This window comes from Salminus brasiliensis, chromosome 14, assembly GCF_030463535.1.
Source record: "Salminus brasiliensis chromosome 14, fSalBra1.hap2, whole genome shotgun sequence".
NCBI classification, from domain to species: Eukaryota; Metazoa; Chordata; class Actinopteri; order Characiformes; family Bryconidae; genus Salminus; species Salminus brasiliensis.
Window position 1 is genome coordinate 4,996,318 of NC_132891.1, and position 19,092 is coordinate 5,015,409.

The 19,092-nt window shown below is 40.1% G+C and overlaps 2 protein-coding genes across 4 annotated transcripts in view; one reads left to right on the forward strand and one right to left on the reverse strand.

Moving 5' to 3' along the window:
- The window catches only part of pacsin1a (protein kinase C and casein kinase substrate in neurons 1a), a 70,145-nt gene extending 66,399 nt beyond the window's left edge, over nt 1-3,746 (forward strand). For all 3 annotated transcript variants that reach the window (XM_072696520.1, XM_072696519.1, XM_072696521.1), the window contains 2 exons: nt 1-137; nt 2,333-3,746. The exon at nt 1-137 is cut by the window's left edge and continues 54 nt beyond it. In XM_072696520.1, coding sequence (XP_072552621.1) covers nt 1-137; nt 2,333-2,442 — 247 coding nt within the window. In that variant the 3' untranslated portion in view covers nt 2,443-3,746. The remainder of the gene's footprint in view (nt 138-2,332) is intronic.
- An 8,763-nt stretch (nt 3,747-12,509) lies between these two features.
- LOC140577410 (SAM pointed domain-containing Ets transcription factor-like) lies at nt 12,510-16,753 on the reverse strand. Its single transcript, XM_072697379.1, has 5 exons — nt 16,345-16,753; nt 14,420-14,617; nt 13,250-13,297; nt 13,008-13,142; nt 12,510-12,688 (listed from the first exon to the last, which is right to left on the reverse strand). Exons 1-5 carry the CDS (start codon nt 16,751-16,753, stop codon nt 12,510-12,512), a joined length of 969 nt encoding a protein of 322 aa, XP_072553480.1.
- Between the last annotated feature and the right edge of the window lie 2,339 nt (nt 16,754-19,092).

Consider the following 19,092-nt stretch of genomic DNA (forward strand, 5'->3'; position numbering starts at 1 on the left):
ACAACCCGCTGGATACTCGGGCAATGAAACTAATGGCGGCGCCAACTCGTTTGAAGATGACAAGCCGGCAGGGGTGCGAGTGCGGGCGCTGTATGACTACGAAGGACAGGAACAGGACGAGCTGAGCTTCAAAGCAGGTACGGCGCACATGCACATGCAACAATTCACCCAAACCACCGGACGCTGGAACAGCTGTATCAGGCTGCTGACTCAAGGTTCTGGCCAGAGTACAGCATAATGAGCAGTTTCCGCAAGGATTTGGCCACTGTGATAACAGGGTGTGCTCCAAAACAAAGAGCTGCTAGGCCACAGGAAGCTGAGATTGTTGTGTTGGACTCTAAGGAGCAGATGGTGTAATTGGTCCCTGGACACCTGCTGCTGAACAGGGTTCTTCAAACAGAAATTCAGATGTGGTCAGCATTGAATGAAAGCTAGGGAGAAGCAGTTAGCTTACAGTCATTGTTAGCAGTATTCCCTACACGGCATACACCCTTGTAGGCTGGGAACCCCTATGTCCTACAGTTTTTTTTTTATATATTAATTATTTCTCATTTGTAGCAGGTTAATAAAGTCCTTACCTGTTGTGGACAGAAGGACAATCAACTTTAAATGTAATTGATTACAAATAACTATGTAATTAATTGTGTATTTACTTTTTATAGCAGATGTACAGCAATATGACATTATGACAATATGACAATGGCAATATGACATTCTCCTTTGGTGAAAATTACATGGTTGGATTGACACTTGTAAGAGAATGCCTGATCACATCTGCTCCTAAAAGTTCATCGTGGTTCATCATTTTATAAAATAAAGGAGGTAAAAAAGCCAGGTAATCTGAGGCCCATTCTACAATTGCAGGCACATGTATGTTCAAGTGTAGATATTTCCACCATATTTTGCCCTCCATGTGTTAATCTGGTCTGAAAACAGAATTTTATGGATTTTAAACACTTTTTTGTTTATTAAAAACTGAATTTGAGATTCACACAATATCACAATTACATGTTTGACCAGTACTGAATTAAAATATTGTTAATTTATTCTCTTTTATACAAATATAATGAGAGGAAGACACAGAGGAAGGGACATCACATGGGTCACATGTTTTTTTTTTTAGAACTGTTTGCAGATTTTGTGCAGGTTTGAATCAGAGGTACAAAGTTGACAAGAACAGATAATATATATATATATATATATATATATTTAATTACTGAAATTACAGTGATTTGAACTGTTTATAGAGTTAACACAGCAAACAGAAATTTTGACTTAATTATTTAATTTAAAATGTGAGCTGAATGTCTAAATTAGGAGGCTGGGAGTCATTAGGTTCAATATTTTGTGCATACATTGGAAAAAATGTAAATAGTATTATCTGGGAGACACTATATATATATATGTATATATATATATATATATATATATATATATATATATATTTTTTTTTTTTTTTTTTTTTTTTTTAATATATTTTTTTTTTTTTTAGATATACATACATGGAAGTCAATATATAGAATGCAAGATAGACAGACAGATAGATCTGATCCATATATATATATATACTGTGTATATATATATATACTGTATATATATATATATATATATATATATATATATATATATATATGGACCAGATCTACCTGTCTGTCTCTCGTGCATTCTATATATTGACTTCCATTGATTGAAAGTTAATGAAAGTGGATATATATGCATAATATACATTGTTCTGTGCAAAGGTTTTAGTCCCCTGTGAGAATTAGATAGTAAAGCTGCTTATCTGGGCAGTACGTGTTTCTCTGCTCAGTAAATCACTGATATTAGAATAATCACTAATAATAACACTCCTACAGAAAGTGCTGGTGGTTCTCCATCACTGTGTTCATCATTAGAACATCTCCAAAGTTCTCCTCATGGAGTCTAGTATTATTTAGAGTTCTCCTCAGATCAACACCTGGTTTGGTGGTAAATCAGGGCTTAATGATGGTAAATCAGGTGAGCTGCTGCTGCTGCTGCTGCTGCTGATGATGATGGAGTTGAACACATCCTCCACGCTGTGCTGGCTGGACTGGGGGGCGTCCAGGAGAAACCTGGAGGAACCGAGCTCTGTTCTTCAGACTAGCTCACTGACAAGATCTCACTACTTTCTTTCTTCAGAATGAGAAGCTCTTGTTTCTCCTTTTTACTGGATTTATGTTTATCTGCATTTGATCTAATGGGATCTGGAGCTTCTACAGTAAAAACTCTCTCACTGCTGAGAGAGATGACTTTAAATAATGGGATTCAGATGTAGTAATTCAATTCTGTGAACACACTCTTCTCTCCACAGGAGACGAACTGACGAAGATAGAGGAGGAGGACGACCAGGGCTGGTGTAGGGGACGTCTGGACAGCGGCCAGTCGGGCTTGTACCCGGCCAATTACGTGGAGGAGATCTAATCACCTGAGGAGGACACGCCATTGGAGGCAGCTCCGATTGTCTGATCTAAATAGCCCGGCGCAACGCCAGAGACTTTAAGAGCAACATTTACTTTGCCCAACAAAAGCGCTAAGCAGTCTAAAACCAGAAAAAAGTCTTAGTAATCTAAAAAAAATTATATTTACACAGTATATAGGCCTCTGGTCTGCGGGTGGGGGTCTGAGACCATATCCGATATATTGATAAACATTTATTGTAATATATACATTCATACACACATACACTAAACACACACACACAGACTCATATCTATAAACGACCCAACCATATGCAAGTGCAGGGATACATTTCGTTTTTTTTTTTTTAGTTGTTGTTGTCGTTGCTGTTGTTGTGGAGGTGTGTTGGATATGAATTCTGTGCAGCTTACATCTAACGTTCGTGTAGGAGATCACTCATATCAACACACCGTCCAAATGAACACGCATGTGGCCCGAGGACGCGGCCATTCCGATGAATTGTGTTTATTTGAGGTACAAAAAATAATCTTTATGTAGCAGAGTCAGTGTGTGTGCATTGCATTGTGCATTGTCCAGTCCACCAGTCTTGCAATTGTCGAGAAACCGTGAGAGAAAAAAAAAAACACACCCCATTGTCCCTCTACTCCATCATCTTCCCCTCTTCCTCTTCTTCTGTTAACCCAGTGCGTGTGTGTATGTGTGTGTGACACGTTAGCTGTCGTTGTCTTGATGTGTCTTGTGTGTTTAGAGCATAGCAGCATGTGCTATGCAACACACAGCCCCCCTCTGGATTTCCTCAGGCCATCTTTTAACTGGATGCAATGCTCACAGTGGCCACCAGGGGCAGTGTGGGGACGGCTGGAGCTCAGCCCCAAGCACATCTTCCTTAAACCTGAGAAGTGGAGAGACCTGAGACTCTATCTATGTATCAGTATGATGTTATCTCTGCATTGCGTTGTCGTTGTCTCATCTTTATCATCATCACCATCATCATTATCATCATCTTCATCATCATCATCACCATCATTCTATTCCATTCACTTCCTGTGTACATGTTCAGAGACTGTTTTCACAGCTGCAGCGTTCCACAGAACCTCGGGATACGGTTCTACACCCATATCGCATCTCGTAACTCGTATCCCAGCGCCTAGAGTAACGAATGGAGCCTGGGTAGCTTCTGTGTGACACTCATTCATGCTCACTTGTCCACACTAATATCAAAATATTGTTGACATGAATGTAGTCACTGTTCATTTTTGTTTGTTTGTTTGATTTTTTTTTTGTTTTTGTTTTTTGGGGGGGGGGGGTTGGGGGAGGTTGTTTACCTCGTTTCTGGTCTCCTGTGCGCCTCAGAGCTATTCGCCTGGCAATATACATGCATATTGCGCGCCGTGCGGCATACGTTTAATAGAAGATGTATTCGCTTCGTCCTGTATATGGACTGATATCGCCCTGCTGCTTAGTGCTGACTCACTCTACGCATTGATAGCCTACTGCTGAGTTTCCTGGTCAGTGGCGTCTATACAGTGAACACCTCCAGTCTCACCTTGTGTGGTTAAAGCGATCCTCAAGGAGTGGGAGGTTCAGACTGACCTGTCATTGTAGGGGTGGCCAATGCGGCAAGAACATCACGATACACAGCATATGTCATAGTAAGGGTGGGCGATATGGTGGAAATAATATTATATCACCAAATTTAAGGATATTTCCTTAATATATACAATATCTTTCCTAATATTTTGGCAAAAAAAAATGCTGTTCGAACATTTTCCCAGACTGAGAACCGTGATTCTGTTCAAAATCTGCTCCCCTTGTCTGGTTAAACAGCACTTATTACACTATCTGTAATTAAAAATGTGCAGCTGGTCAGTGTTCGTTAAGCACTGACAATTTCCACGATATCCTCGCTTCCAAAATTGATCATGATTTCAGTAAAATATTGTAAAATAAGTAAAATAATGCAGCATCATAATATCAAGCAGATAGAAAAGAGCCAGTGCCACATTTACACCAACTCTCTGAAACTACCAGCACACTCAATCCAGTTCAACAGGACCAGTTATGCTGAAACTGGTGCAGCTCGTCAGTGTATTTCTAAAAGGGGAATTCCACCTAGTTTTAAAATTTTCAGTACAATTTAGGTTTAGATGGTTTAAGATAGTAAACAGAGTCATTCCAAACTTACCAGGGCAGAATTGATCCCAGCGGTGGTGAATGGAACTAGACCTCCAAAGAATTTATTGTAGCTCCAAAAGCTACACCGCATTATTTAGTATTAAAGTAAATGGTTATGAAAATGCTGCCTAGATTTTTGGCCATAGTTCCAGCAGCGTTTTAAGAAGGTTTTGGTCTATATATATATAGGTTGTTGCAGATAAAAAATAGTCCCCCTAGAACCTTTTCCCATGACATGTGTAGGTTCACTGGTGGTTTAATATAGTAAGTTAAAATATATTTGTAAATATATTTATTAGATTTGCTATATTTGTATTGAACACCATTAAAAAAGTGCCACATTTGCACCAACTCTCTGAAACTACCAGTGTACTCAATCCAGTTCAACAGGACCAGTTATGCTGAAACTGGTGCAGCTCGTCAGTGTATTTCTAAAAGGGGAATTCCACCTAGTTTTAAAACTGGTGGTTTAATATAGTAAAATAAAAATGTATTTGTAAATATATTTATTAGATTTGCTATATTTGTGTTGAACACCATTAAAAAAGAGTGGTTCGGAAATGAGAGGAGCTTCTCCTGCAGACGTGGTTCTTTATGGAAGCACAAATTGTTCTTCTATGGCAAAACTCTTTGAAGTTCTTTGACCCTGTTTACACCTGGTCACTTCATGTGACTAGTATCTGAAATGTATCCTGATAAGATTTAAGCCACATGCATTTAAACTGGGTGTCCAGAATGAAATCTGATTGGTGTGTGGGATGTAATATGCAAATTCGCCCACTGCGCAGCAGTTATGGCTGGCATTTGGGTTGTACTGGGAGGAGTTTGGTTTGTACTGGGAGGAGTTTGGTTTATACTGGGAGGGGTTTTGGTTGTGGAATGAGTCTTGGAGTCTCAGATGCGTCTCAGACCTCCTCCTGAAGTGGTTTGAGGGATCGGATTTGTGTCGGTTTAAATGAGTCTTGGGTGCGTTCACACTTGGGTGCAATTTGATGTGGTACAGCCTGATCCAGATACACCCCTGATACTCAAGACGCATGGAGTGACCAGATGTAAACAGGATCTTTATAGCACCTGTATTTCTATTTCTAATGTGGACATAGTGACCCCTAGTTCCTTGCATCACCCCGTGAACAAATCTGACTCAGCAAGTTTCTCTAAAATGAACCATTTCCCACCATTTCACACAATTCTCTGAATATCAGTGATTGAATTATGGGAAGAAGTGTAAACTTCCCCTGTTGAATCCTAAACATTGGCATGGCATGCTCTGGAAATCACTTTATTGACCACCCCTACAATGCCGTCATCTAAAATATCAGAACCTTCAACACACCATGAACCCCCACTCTCCAAGCTCAGTTGAAGACCAGTTGATATGCAGGAGGTCTTCACCGGCAGACTTACTACTTACTACTAATACTTATAACAGTGTGCACTGAACACTACAGCAGTACACGTCCACTTCCGTCCCACTCCAGAGTAGTAGCTAGCGCATTACTATGGGGACATCTGAGCCCACACGTCTCACCAAGTCTATATTCACGATCACTGCAGAAACGGGAGGTTTGTAGACGTCGCTTCCACTGCGTTTAGCCGAGTAGTGAAGACATAGCCAAGTGTCTGGATCGGGAGGAGAAATCCCACCACCAGCTTTTACATGATTTGTATTGAAATAAGCTGTCCAGCCTAGCAAAAACGACTCAACGGCTCAACTCGCTGTGGAAATAGCCCGGTATCGGTCGGCACACTAAAACACACCCGAAAAGGCGCACCACGTAATACGGGGGGACTTGAAGTGTGTCGGGGGAGTAATATCAGACATCTTTATTATATCCAGTGTGTATGAGTTGTGTTGATGTATAGAAAAAAAAAATATTGTAAAAAAAAAACAAAAAAAAAAAGTGAAAAATGCAAGTGGTTGAACACCAAAACAATACGTAGTGTCATACTTGTAAATGTTTAACGGCAAAATAAGGAACGTTGAGAAAACTCCTAAACGATGTTACGCTCTATAGGAACCATATTGTGTTAATTTCATTTGGATTGCAATGGAACTGTCTATGTACCATACCTGTATAAATGCGTGTGGTCCACGCCGTCCTATTTGTATATGATGATGTAATTTAAAGATTATATTCTATTGTAACTGTACAACTGTGTTGAGTAGAGACCCGAGTTGAAAAAGCAACCTGAGTTGAGACAGTGACGGAACATGTTCTACATGTAAATGCTTTTTTTTTTTAATGTCGACCTGCTCTTTATGCATACGGAGGGGGTGGGGAGAGGAGGGGGGGGAGATACGTACAATGGCTTCTGTTGTGAAAAACTACTTTAGCAGTCTAGAGGATGTATGTATGTTAATAATTAGTGATGTAATTTGATCTCCTTACTGGTGTAGTGCCTGTTCATCTTAATATAACACAACGTTCATTTAAATATGCATAAAGACGAAGCTGAGGGCGGTTGTGGCAATGGCAATGGCGATGGCGATGGCGATGGCGATGGCAATTTCCATGGGTCGCTTAGCGCTGGAAAAAGAGAGAGATGGGGGGACGAAAACGGTACACCTCTGAATTGACGTTGTTGTACTGATGTCAATATTGCAATATAAGTCCGGATAAAGAAGAAGAAGAAAACACGGTTCCTTCATGGAGATGGAAGTCACCTTCTCGACTTCATGCTTGATGTGTCCTGAGAAGTGCAACGAGAAGTTGTTCCTGACCAATGCAGTGTGAAGAGACGAACGCCCTACTGTCCTTTATTTTTGGGAGGGGGTGGGGGGGAGTCAATGAGAAATGTGCTGGCTAGTATCAGGGCTCAGAAACTGAATAAAAAATCGATTTGCTCCGAGCAGAACCAATGCTTCATCGTTTCCGTTTTTGAGTCCCAACCCCAACATGACCTTCCTACACTTGCTACATTGCATGCGTCAGCTTCCTGCTGAAATACGCCCCCTTTTAGTCGGACTGAGTGGCAAAACATTCGGCTGCAGCATTTCTTTATCGGACAAACGGCCAAACCGGGAATGACACAAGCGATTATCTGCTCAAGTTAAAGGCAGTTAGACTCGACAGCGATCCATCCACATTAGCCAGAATGTGGTAGCCAGGAACGTCCAGCTAACTGAGGCTGAAATTACATCTGTTTAGAGGTCGAGTGAGCAGTCTTAGTCGAGTGCTTTTCACTGTTTTCAGGCTCATTTAGTAGACCGGCTCATCCAGGTTTGCTTGCTTTCCCTTTTAATTGAACTTAGCATGTCGCTAAACTCTCAACTATAGTAGGCTAGTTTTTTTCTCACCTGTTTTCAGAGCATGACTTCAGCCATGTTCCCACATGTTTTGGTGGCAAACCTTATTAATAGTGAAAAACAATGGAATTATTATTATTATCATTATTATTATTATTATTATTATTATTATTATTATTATTATTAACTGATTCAATAAAAATCTGGCTTTTTTATAAAATAAAAAGGTTTATCTGGGAGACACAAAATGTACCCCCAGTTCTCGAGTGACCCATACATTTATTTATCTTCTTACTGATCAGAGTCCAGAGCTTATCTAAAAGCAAGGCAAGAATAACCCCTGGAGAGGGCGCTAGTCAATTGCAGGGTACCACACATATTCATTTACTCACACCTAAGAGGTAATTTGGCATAGCCAGTTTACCCGTGTTTTGGAAATGCCACCAAGGTTCAAATAATAAAACAAAGGTTTGGAAAGCTTGGACATTGTACACGAAATGGACAAAAGTATTGGGACACCTGCTCATACATTGTTTCTTCCGCAATCAAGGGTATTAAAAAGAGTTCATCCTGCTTTTGTTGGAGTAACTGTCTCTACTGTCCAAGGAAGGCTTCATGTTGCTGTGAGGATTTGATTGAATTCAGCGCCAAGAGCATAAGTGAGGTCAGGATGTTGGACGATCACCACTCCACCACATCCCCAACTTCCCAACTCATCCTGAAAGTATTGAGATGGACACAGTTCCACTGCTCCACACTGCTCCACTACCACTGTAGCCCATGTCTGGCATTAGGCATGGTGCCAATAGGCTCACATTTATCTGCTCCCGAAAGTTACTTCTCAATGGGTGCAGTAGGTGAAATGGAAGGTAGCTGAATGCATTCAGTAGAGGGTGTCCGCAAACATTTGACAGTCCGTGGTGGTTTTCAGGGATTATAAACAGCAGTCATTTCAATGGGAGGAATGGAATGGTAATGCTGGAGGGTCCAGGCACTTTGCATGTAGCTAAACATCCTTGTGTCAACTCAGCCAACTAGGTTTCATCAGTTCTGCGAATGCTCATGACAAGAGTAAACAGCTGCACACACACACACACACACACACACACACACACACACGTTAGCACTAAGTCAACACACAGTAGTGTGCCCAGGGCTTCCCTGAAACTACAACTGAAAACAAAGAGAGTTTTGTGTATCTGCTGAGGGTCTCAGCGGAGGTCAGCGGAGTGTTTAAATGTGTTTACACACCCATTGATGCCTCACCTCTTCAGGGCAAGGGCATTTGTCCAGTCGTATAATGTAAATCACAATGTTTGCGTTTTAAACACTTTTCTGCAACGTTTTTGAACAATTTCACAGGTCTAGTTCAGCTTCAGTTCAACTGACAACAAATTCAAGGATAATATCAATTAAACGCTGGTTAAAACCTTCAAGTCTCAGGATTATTAGATTATTAGTGAGTTCCAGAGTTGCGAATCCTGAGGTCAGAAAGAGCACAGTTGGCCATGCTCTCTGTGGGTAGATGGATTCCTCCCCTCTTAAGTGATTATTATTATTATTATTATTATTAACTGATTCAATCATTTTTATATAAAAAAAGGTTTATTTGGGAGATAAAAATGTACTCCCAGTTCGAGAGTGACCCATACATTTATTTATCTTCTTACTGATCAGAGAGTCCAGAGCTTTTCAACTGACAACAAATTTGAGGATAATATCAATATTACATTTACATTTACATTTACGGCATTTAGCAGACGCTCTTATCCAGAGCGACTTACAAAGTGCTTTGCTATTTACCCAATTAAACGCTGGTTAAAACCTTAAAATCTCAGGATTATTGGATTCCAATTATTACTATTTGCTAAATTTCTGCACAATTCAATGGTTGAGATGTATAGTACCACACCTTCTCATTCAAACGTTTTCTTTTTTTGTTTTTTTTCTCATTAAAAATTAATAATGAAGTTATCCAGACTATGAAGGAACACATAAGAAATCAAGTAACTTAAAAGTAAAGCATTGAGGTGGGCTGTCATCTGGGGTTCTGTTAACTTGCGGTTTCTGAGGCTGGTAATTTCATGGGGTGGTCTTGATAAGAGCCAGTTTTATCATAATGTTTGATGGTCTCTGCAATTGAGGATACTTTCAAAGTTTTTCGGTCTAACTGAGCTTCATTACTTAAAGTTATAATGGACCGTCGTTTTTTTCTCAGATGAGAAGCTCTATAATATGGATTAGAACATTACTCAGATAGGGCATTTCATTGTATACCAACTCTACCTCTTCACAACACGACTGATGGGCAAGAAACTCAAAGTAATTAACTCTTGACGAGGCACAGCTGTTAACTGAAAGCCATTCCAGGTGACTGCCTCATAAAGCTGACTGAGAAAATGCCAAGATATGCAAAGCTAGGTGCCTACTTTAACACTTTTTTATTAACTAAATCATTCCATATGTTTTTCTTCATAGTTTAGTTGTCTTTAATATTCATCTACAACGCAGAACATAAAAAAACCAAAACATTTAAGGTGTGTCCAAACTTTTGACACTTTTTGGTACTGTAAATAAATTCATTCACAGTGTATGGGTGTGAAATTGTTTATTTTAGAGAAATGTTTTTTTTTAATGGTGGTAAATGGAAAAAGTGGTTGCCATGACTACAACACAAGTGTAGCCTACATAAATAAAAAGCAATGATGTAAAACTGTGTTTCATTACAAACTATTGTAGCCATTCATAACCTTTTAGTGTAAGCGGGTAGCTTTGATGCTTTAAAGTTTTCAGACGTCTGCGGCCTTAACGTTCACCAACATTGTAAACAATTGTGATGCAGTAAGGAATTTCTCAGGAATCAAGCTTTTCACAACAAACCGCTTTCAATGACTTTGCATAAAAGTTGAGAAACTGCCAGAATCCCACCTTAACTTTACGTTTTACGTTTTAACCATAAACACAGACACCTGTTTTGAAACGAACTCTTCTTGTATTTAACTGTGATGTTTATTTCATGACGCAGACAAGCTTTCTCTGATTTCTGCTTATTTAGAAACTGTTAAAAGTTGTTTAATGCCGACATTAAACATCTGGATTTAGACTGCACTCAACTTTCCACATGTTCCACAATATAGATTAATTCACAATCACATGATAGTAGCCAGCAGGTCTGTCCTGGACATTATAAACAGCACTGCAGTTTGTTGGCATAAAATGATTACAATTAAAGAGCAGAATTAAAATGATAATCTTGTTTTTTTGACCTTGTAAAGTGTCATAACATGGATAAAAAAATTGTTGGATAAAACAAAATTGTTCTATGTTGTATGTAAACATCACTAAAACTACCATCCCCTTCCTCAGTCCATGGCTCTATTTAAAAAAATGAGCCTTATGCATTTTAATTTACTTATTATTTCATTATTATTCAGTAACCACAACAAATATAAGTATTTTTCAGAGTGAGGATTTGAAGATCTTTGCAGTTTAAGTGGTTTAGGAAATATTTTATGATTGTCTGCAATAGTGTAAATATATGAACCATATGTGATGTGATCTTCTATAGGAAAAAAGCTTAAATATGTACATCACATACATGTATGTCTATATTTTAGGCAACATCTCAATTTGTTAATATTTTTATTGCTATGATTAATATTGTAACATATTAGAATAAAAATACAAATACATATAAGACTCAAGGTGCCATTACTTTTGCACACACCACATTTCATTTTTAAGGTTTTTCTTTCCCCCAAAAAAGTTAAAAGTTTGTTTCTGTAAAGGATGTGAACTTACATACACCAAGAACATCAAAAACATTCGATGTCATTTGACCAGGATGCCCAAACTGTAGCTAAAAATGAATGAAGACTAAAGGGTCCCAAAAGAGTATCTGTTGTATCTGCTGGTGGAGACTTAATTTAAGCATTCGTACCATAGGTTTATTACTGTGTTAATCAAAATGCAGAAGCTACTATGAATTATTTGACAGTATAACATTTTATAATTTTGTGGCATCCCACAGGGTTTTATTTTAGGGTCTATTTATGAGACTGATGCATTTAAGATGTTAAAGAACTGAAGTGCGGGCCTATGTACAGGGTTTAGGGAGTTAAGCGCTTTGCTAGAAAGTCACAACATCGCCTGTATGTTGTGTCCTGAACAGAAAAAAGGAGGTAAAACATCAGAGGTGAAATTAAGAACTGACCATAAGGAAAACTAAAGTGGTGCTCTTTGAACTAAGGCAGGTTATGCAAATGAAAAAGGCAGTTGGCTGTTGCTGTTGATACAGAGCAATCAGCAGGTCAGCTTTGTGAATGTGCTGCACTCCATCTGAGGTTCTAGCAGTCATTCAGAAATGCAGGTCATTCTTGTGGATATACGGTTAATGCATCTTTTCTACATGGTCAGTCTTACTCACAATACAGTCACTGAACAGTCACTGGTCATTCTCAATGTTGCCATTGTCAATAGGTCAGAGAGGTGTGGGGGGCTGAAGACCACTTGGGGTGGCTTGATGAAGCTCTGAGTCTAAGTCCATTGATTCTTCACCAGCAATCGAACGTTTCTGGTCTGGAGCCTTCAGTCTTTTCCCGCAGTGTCTCTGACCCCCCTCTTCCAATCTGCTTGCCTGGTTGCCTCACACTGGATGGACAAACTGATAGACCAGTCGCTGAGATACGTCTGGCTTTTTAATGATGCCCTTCTTGTAGTATTGCCGGATGGAGCGGCTCAGCTTATCATAGTTCATCGCTGGCCGGTTTTTCCTGATCCCCCACAGTTTGGCCACATGAGCTGAGTCTTCAATTTTGAAGATACCTGCAAAGTAAGAAACAGCAACACAATCTAAGCTCCGGGCTACAGAATAATAAAGCTGTCAATCATGTTTACTTCCAGCGCCTTCCAAAGCAGACTAGATCAGGTGTCTCTACATCTGCCATGTCTTGTTAAAAAAAAATTCCAAGAAGATCTTCACTGGAGAAGATCATGAAAAACAAATGGGACAATACCAATGTAGTCCAGGACAATTAAATTGTCCAATGCAGTTCAGGCTTTATTAAATAAGTAGCTCAATGCTGCATTTGACCATGAAAGAGATGGAGAGCCTTTGATAGTCAACACAGAGCGATCTTCTCACCTTTCTCCTTGTTGAGCCAGCGGATGGACCGCCCGTAACTGTGAGGTTTAAGGAGCAGCTCTCGGAGGAACTGCCACAGGTGGATGGGTTGACCAGTGCAGGACGAGTCCGCTTCAGAACACACCTCATCTGCTCCTGAAACCAGAAGAGACCAATGCAGTTGACTCTTCTGAGGGCCGTGTTTCATACTGAAAATATATACGATATGGCAAAAATGGTGGTGGAGCTGAGAAGAACCATACCTAGGAATGTGTTGTTTTCAGAGGAACACCGCGCTTTCATCCAGGCAGCTAAAAAAGAAAGAGCAGAATGAATAATCAAAGCCCACTTTATTAAGAGTTAAAGATAATAACATTCAAATAAACAAGCTAAATTAAGATTTATTTTTAAAGAATTCCTTGAAAGTAAGCTTGACTATCTAATAAAAGTCATTTCAGGCATTATGTGTTGTAGATCCTCTTAGATCCCAAAATTAAAATCATGGAGTTGCAGGTTCCCTAATTGAGTTACAGCCCAAATCCTAAAGGTGTTACAGTGCTAAGAGAATACGAACATCTTCATGATGTGAGAGAAGTTTGTGAGTAAATGACTTTGGCTAACCCTCATGCAAATCTTCACCAGACCACCTCAAGTCAAGAAGTCGTAAAGTGTAAGTGAGTCTAGAGTGTCTAGGGGCTGAGCCTGAGTCAAGTCTAGAGTCTTTAGGTTTTTAGTTCAAGTGAGGTCTTAAGTCTTAGGGATGTGAGTCAACTCTTAAATCTCATGGGATGTGAATCTGAGTTGAGTTTTGAGTGTCTAGGAGCTGAGCCTGAGTCAAGTCTAGAGTCTCTAGGTTTTTAGTCTGAGTCAAGTCTAGAGTCTCTAGGTTTTTAGTCTGAGTCAAGTCTAGAGTCTCTAGGCTTTTAGCCTGAGTCAAGTGTAGAGTCTCTAGGTTTTTAGCCTGAGTCAAGTCTAGAGTCTCTAGGTTTTTAACTTGAGTCAAGTCTAGAGTCTCTAGGTTTTTAGCCAGAGTCAAGTCTAGAGTCTCTAGGTTTTTAGTCTGAGTCAAGTCTAGAGTCTCTAAGTTTTTAGTCTGAGTCAAGTCTAGAGTCTCTAGGTTTTTAGTCTGAGTCAAGTCTAGAGTCTCTAAGTTTTTAGTCTGAGTCAAGTCTAGAGTCTCTAAGTTTTTAGTCTGAGTCAAGTCTAGAGTCTCTAAGTTTTTAGTCTGAGTCAAGTCTAGAGTCTAGTCTCTTGGTTGTGAGTCTGAGTTGAGTCATGAGTTTCCAAGTTACAAAGTCACAAAGTTTGAGAGAAGTTTGTGAGTAAATGATTTTTGTAGCAAACCCTCATGCAAATTTTCAGCAGACCACTGTTGTTGGGGGAAGTATTACTGTAATCACAGCAAAAAGGAGGCATCCCTGATTTCTCAGTACCTGATTTCCAAATGTCCAGGTGGGCATGCAGCATATCGCCACACTGTGAGGTTCGCTGCCTGAAATTGTCTTCACTCATCATGCACAGATCCCTACCGCTGAGGTCCTGGAAGGCCCGTCCCACTGGTGGAAGTCTGTACAGGTGTTCAGTCCAGAGCAGCCACTTTTGAACATGGCCTGAGCTCCACTCTGCAGGGTCTGGAGACAGAATATTAGAGATCAGTTAATACACAAACCTACTTGTGATATGTAGACCCACACAATTAAAATGTCTAGCTGTCCAGCAGAGAGAAAGCCAGTTTTGAGCAAATGACAGTTAACAAAAGACATTTGCAGAAGGTGAGGTCAAACATCCCTTCATGCCTGTAACTGACAGCAGCTCCAGGCCATACTTTGTAACATGATACAAAGTCTATACTTCAGCCCGCATGTGACAGCCTTGTTTGTGGACTCACTTACTACTAAACTACACCTGCAAACAATTATCCAACAAGAAAAAACAAGGCTTGCTTGATTATACTTCCAACTCCAAGGCTCAATTAATTAGTATGTGCAGTCAGATCTCACTGTCTCAGGATTATTAAATCAAATTTCCCCAGACAAATTGTGAGTCTGAGTTGAGTCTCAGGTCCCCAGGGTGTACATCTGAATTGTGTCTCAAGTCTCTAGGGTGTGAGTCTGAGTCCAGAGTCTCTGGGTTTTTAGCTTGAGTCAAGTCTTGAGTTTCTGGGATGTCAACTATCAGGTCAGGTCTTAGGTTTCTAGTCTGAGTCAAGTCCTGAGTCTCCAAGTCAAGGCGTACTAAAGTGTAAGTGAGTCTAGAGTGTCTAGGGGCTGAGCCTGAGTCAAGTCTGGAGTCTCTAGGTTTTTAGCCTAGGTCAAGTCTTAAGTCTCTAGGTTTTTAGCCTAGGTCAGGCCTTATGTTTCTAGTCTGAGTCAAGTCCTGAGTCTCCAAATCAGGACGTCCTAAAGTGTAAGTGAGTCTCGGGTGTCTAGGGGCTGAGCCTGAGTCAAGTCAAGAGTCTCTAGGTTTTCAGTTTAAGTGAAGTCTTGAGTCTTAGGGATGTCAATCCAGTCTCAAATCTCTTGGGATGTGAATCCGAGTAAAGCTTTGAATGTCTAGGAGCTGAGCCTGAGTCAAGTCTAGAGTCTCTAGGTTTTTAGCCTGAGTCAAGTGTAGAGTCTAGTCTCTAGGGTGTGAGTCTGAGTTGAGTCATGAGTCTCCAAGTTACAAAGTCCCAAAGTGTAAGTCAAAAATCAACTGTCTAGGAGCTGAGCCTGAGTCAAATCTCGGTCTTCAGGTGTTTTTAGCCTAGGTCAAGTGTTAAGTCTCTAGTCCTGAGTCTCCAAGTCAAGAAGTCTTTTTAGAAGGTTTTTAGTTTAAGTCTTGAGTCTCTGGGATGTGAGTCAACTCTCAAATCTTTTGGGGGGTGAATCTGAGTTCAGTTTTGAGTGTCTGGGTGTGAGTCTCAAGTCAAGTCCTGAGTCTTTTGGTTTTTAGGATGAGTCAAGTCTCTAGCGTGTGAGTCTGATTTGAGTCTCCAAGTTGAGAAGTGTAGATCTGAGATAAAAATTAAGTCTCTAGGGTGTAAACCTGGTCAAGCCTCAAGTCTCCAGGTCAGGGAGTCTTTAAGTTCAAGTCCAAATCATGTGTCAAGTCTCTAGAGTTTAGGTCTAAGTTGAGTCTCAAGTCTCTGGGGTTTAAGTTTGAGTTGAGTCTCAAGTCTTTGTAATTTGAGTTTGACTTAAGTCTCAAGTCTATTGACTTTGATACAATACAACATGCAACTCAAGTAACACTTGATCCAAGTCTCTGTCTCAAGTTTCCATCCGTGGTCTAAAGAACCTGTTGTAAATACAAACAGAAGGAGGATCCATATTTAGGTGGATCTGTGCACACTTTTGCCCCTGGCTGCCACGCCTACCTGGAGTAATGTTGAGCAGTTTACATGCTGTCTCAATGTCCTTCAGCACCTCCTCCAGCACCAGAGTCTGCACCTGCTCCAAACACCTGTCCTCCACATCCACCTGGCCATTCATCCCTGGACACAGACCACGTCCCACACTGTCAATCATTGGGCACTGTCCCGCCTCCTTGCAGTGAGTCATCTGTTCGTCTCTCGACAGAGGCGAGGCCACCTCTGTCTTCCTCACGAGCCAAGCTGTGTCCTCGGCCAGCAGCATGTCAAAGCGGGATAGGTACTCTGGCATGCAGGGAAAGCCAGTGAAGACCTTGGCATGTTCATCAGTACCCCACGGTGAAACATGGCTGTGGGGGAATCCGGGAAATTCCATGTAGAGATGCCTCAGGGCTTCAGGATCAGGGCTGGTCATGGTTTGCTCCTTTCTTAAGACAGAAACATATTTGCAAGTTGTGATGGTTGAAATATGAATTTAAATAAATTAATAATAAATGAATCATTCATTTTATAGTTATTTTGGAAACTGTATAAATTGCCAGACTTTGGATAATTATGATTATTCTGAATAAACTTAAAAACAAAATCTCCTAAAAACACTAAATGGACAAAAATATGTGGACACCTGCTTAAAAAGAGTTAACCCTGCTCTTGTTGGAGTAACTGTCTCTACTGTCCAGGCTTTCTACTAGACTTTGAACAAACATTGCTGTAAGTATTTGATTGCATTCAGCAACCATTGAGTTGGCAAGGTCTGTATAAAGCACTGCCATCATTCCAGAGAACACAGTTCTTCCCCTGCTCCACAGCTCAATGAGGGGGGGTCATATCCCTCTACCCCACACCTGGCATTAGGCTTAATGCCAATAGGCCCATGTTTATCTGCTCCAGATAGTCCTATTCTATTGGCAGTACTTCTCTACATGAACTAGACAAGCTGTGTGTGTGCATTTGCACATCTGTGTCAGCAACAAGTGCAACTTAAAGCAACTGAATGCAGTCATTAGTAGGGGAGTCCACAAACATTTGGACATATAGTGTAACAGAAGAGCTGTAATAACCGTGCCAGGAATCTCCTCGTCCCCTGATTAACATAAAGCAAGATAAGCGCTCACCCAAACAAAAAGCAAAGCCTTTTCAGGAGAACCGTTTGGGTGTATATTCGGGTCGTAAATCAGGCCTGTCACCCGAAGCAAAAACAGAAGACTGGGCCTTTGAAGGTAGCTTGGTGAATTTGCTGCGTAGGCACTTAAAGTGATTATCCTCAGAATGACAATTTGTAACAACTATAATTGTTGTTGATGTGGGCTGAAGATTTGGTTGAGAGTTTAAGAAGTGGAGTTTTGCACCAAATATCAATTCTGGAGAAGCCTCCGAATAAAAAACACTGATGAAACTTTGATAATTATACACTTCAGTGTATCATCCACACAGTTCCACTTATTATCCACAGCTAAAGTACAACAGATATAGTTTTTACCTGAAGATTTTACACTCCACACTGTACTGGTAGGGTGTAGTTGCTAATCCCCAAAGTATGAACACTATAAATATACCCCTAACCCCATTAGAAATACCTATATCCCGCCAGCGGGCCGGAAGTGTTCTATTACTAAAGAACAGCCCCACCAGTTTGTACAGACGTCCCTGTAGTTACTGACTAACATGCCCTAGAGTGTAATAAGCCATGTAGAATAAAGTGCCAATAATAATTACAATAATAAAATGCAAACTGCATTGTAATTATACTAATACAGGGTTGTACAGTACAACCAAACACTGTTAGGCTAAGTGCAATAAGGACATTAGGTCCTTACATAAGGTACTCTGTCCAAGGACAGTAGACAAGACACAAGACTGGGCACATAGACAATAAGTACAAAGACAATAAAGACACTACATATAAAAATATACAAATATGTACATGTACCCATGTGTTCATGAATGCTGGGTGATTAAGGTGCAAAGTTATTTAAATAAAGTAAATATAAAGGCCAGCGATGGACCAGCGATGTAGTCCAGTGATGGAAACGGGCAGATTTGTACATTTTCAGCACCATTTCATTTTCTTTTTAAACATCATATATTTTATAGTTGTGTTGGAAACTGTATAAATTGCCACACTTTGGATATTTATGATTATTCTGAAAAAAAAAACCTGAAAAATGTAAAGTCTCCAAAAACAGGGTAGTGCAATTAATACACTAAATGGACAAAAATATTGGGACACCTGCTTAAAAAGAGTGAACCATGCTCTTGTTGGAGTAACTGTCTCTACTGTCCAGGGAAGAAGGCTTTCTACTAGGTTTTGGACAAACATTGCTGTAAGTATTTGATTCCATTCAGGGGGGGTGGGTTATACCCCTCTATCCCATGCCTGGCATTAGGCATATAGTCCAGTGATTTGTACCTTTTCAGCACCATTTCATTTTCTTTTTAAACATACAATTAAATGAAAAAGCCTGGATTGAGATTTTTTGAGTGTATAAAAGCAAGGGAGCTTAGGATGACTAACTGTAGTGGGATATGGTACAATTATGTTCCCTAACTAAAGGGAACCCTCCTAAGCCCTCAAGGGTACATTTTTTCAGGAGATGTTGCCATTCTTTCATCACTGAATTTTAAACAATGTCTTTGTATTTCCTTTATGTGTAATAACCTATAACCAAACTTGGTGCAACTAAATCAAATCCAATCATTGTTTTTGTCATGTCACAATACAGGAGTGTAGGGTGAGTGAAAAGGGGTGCACTG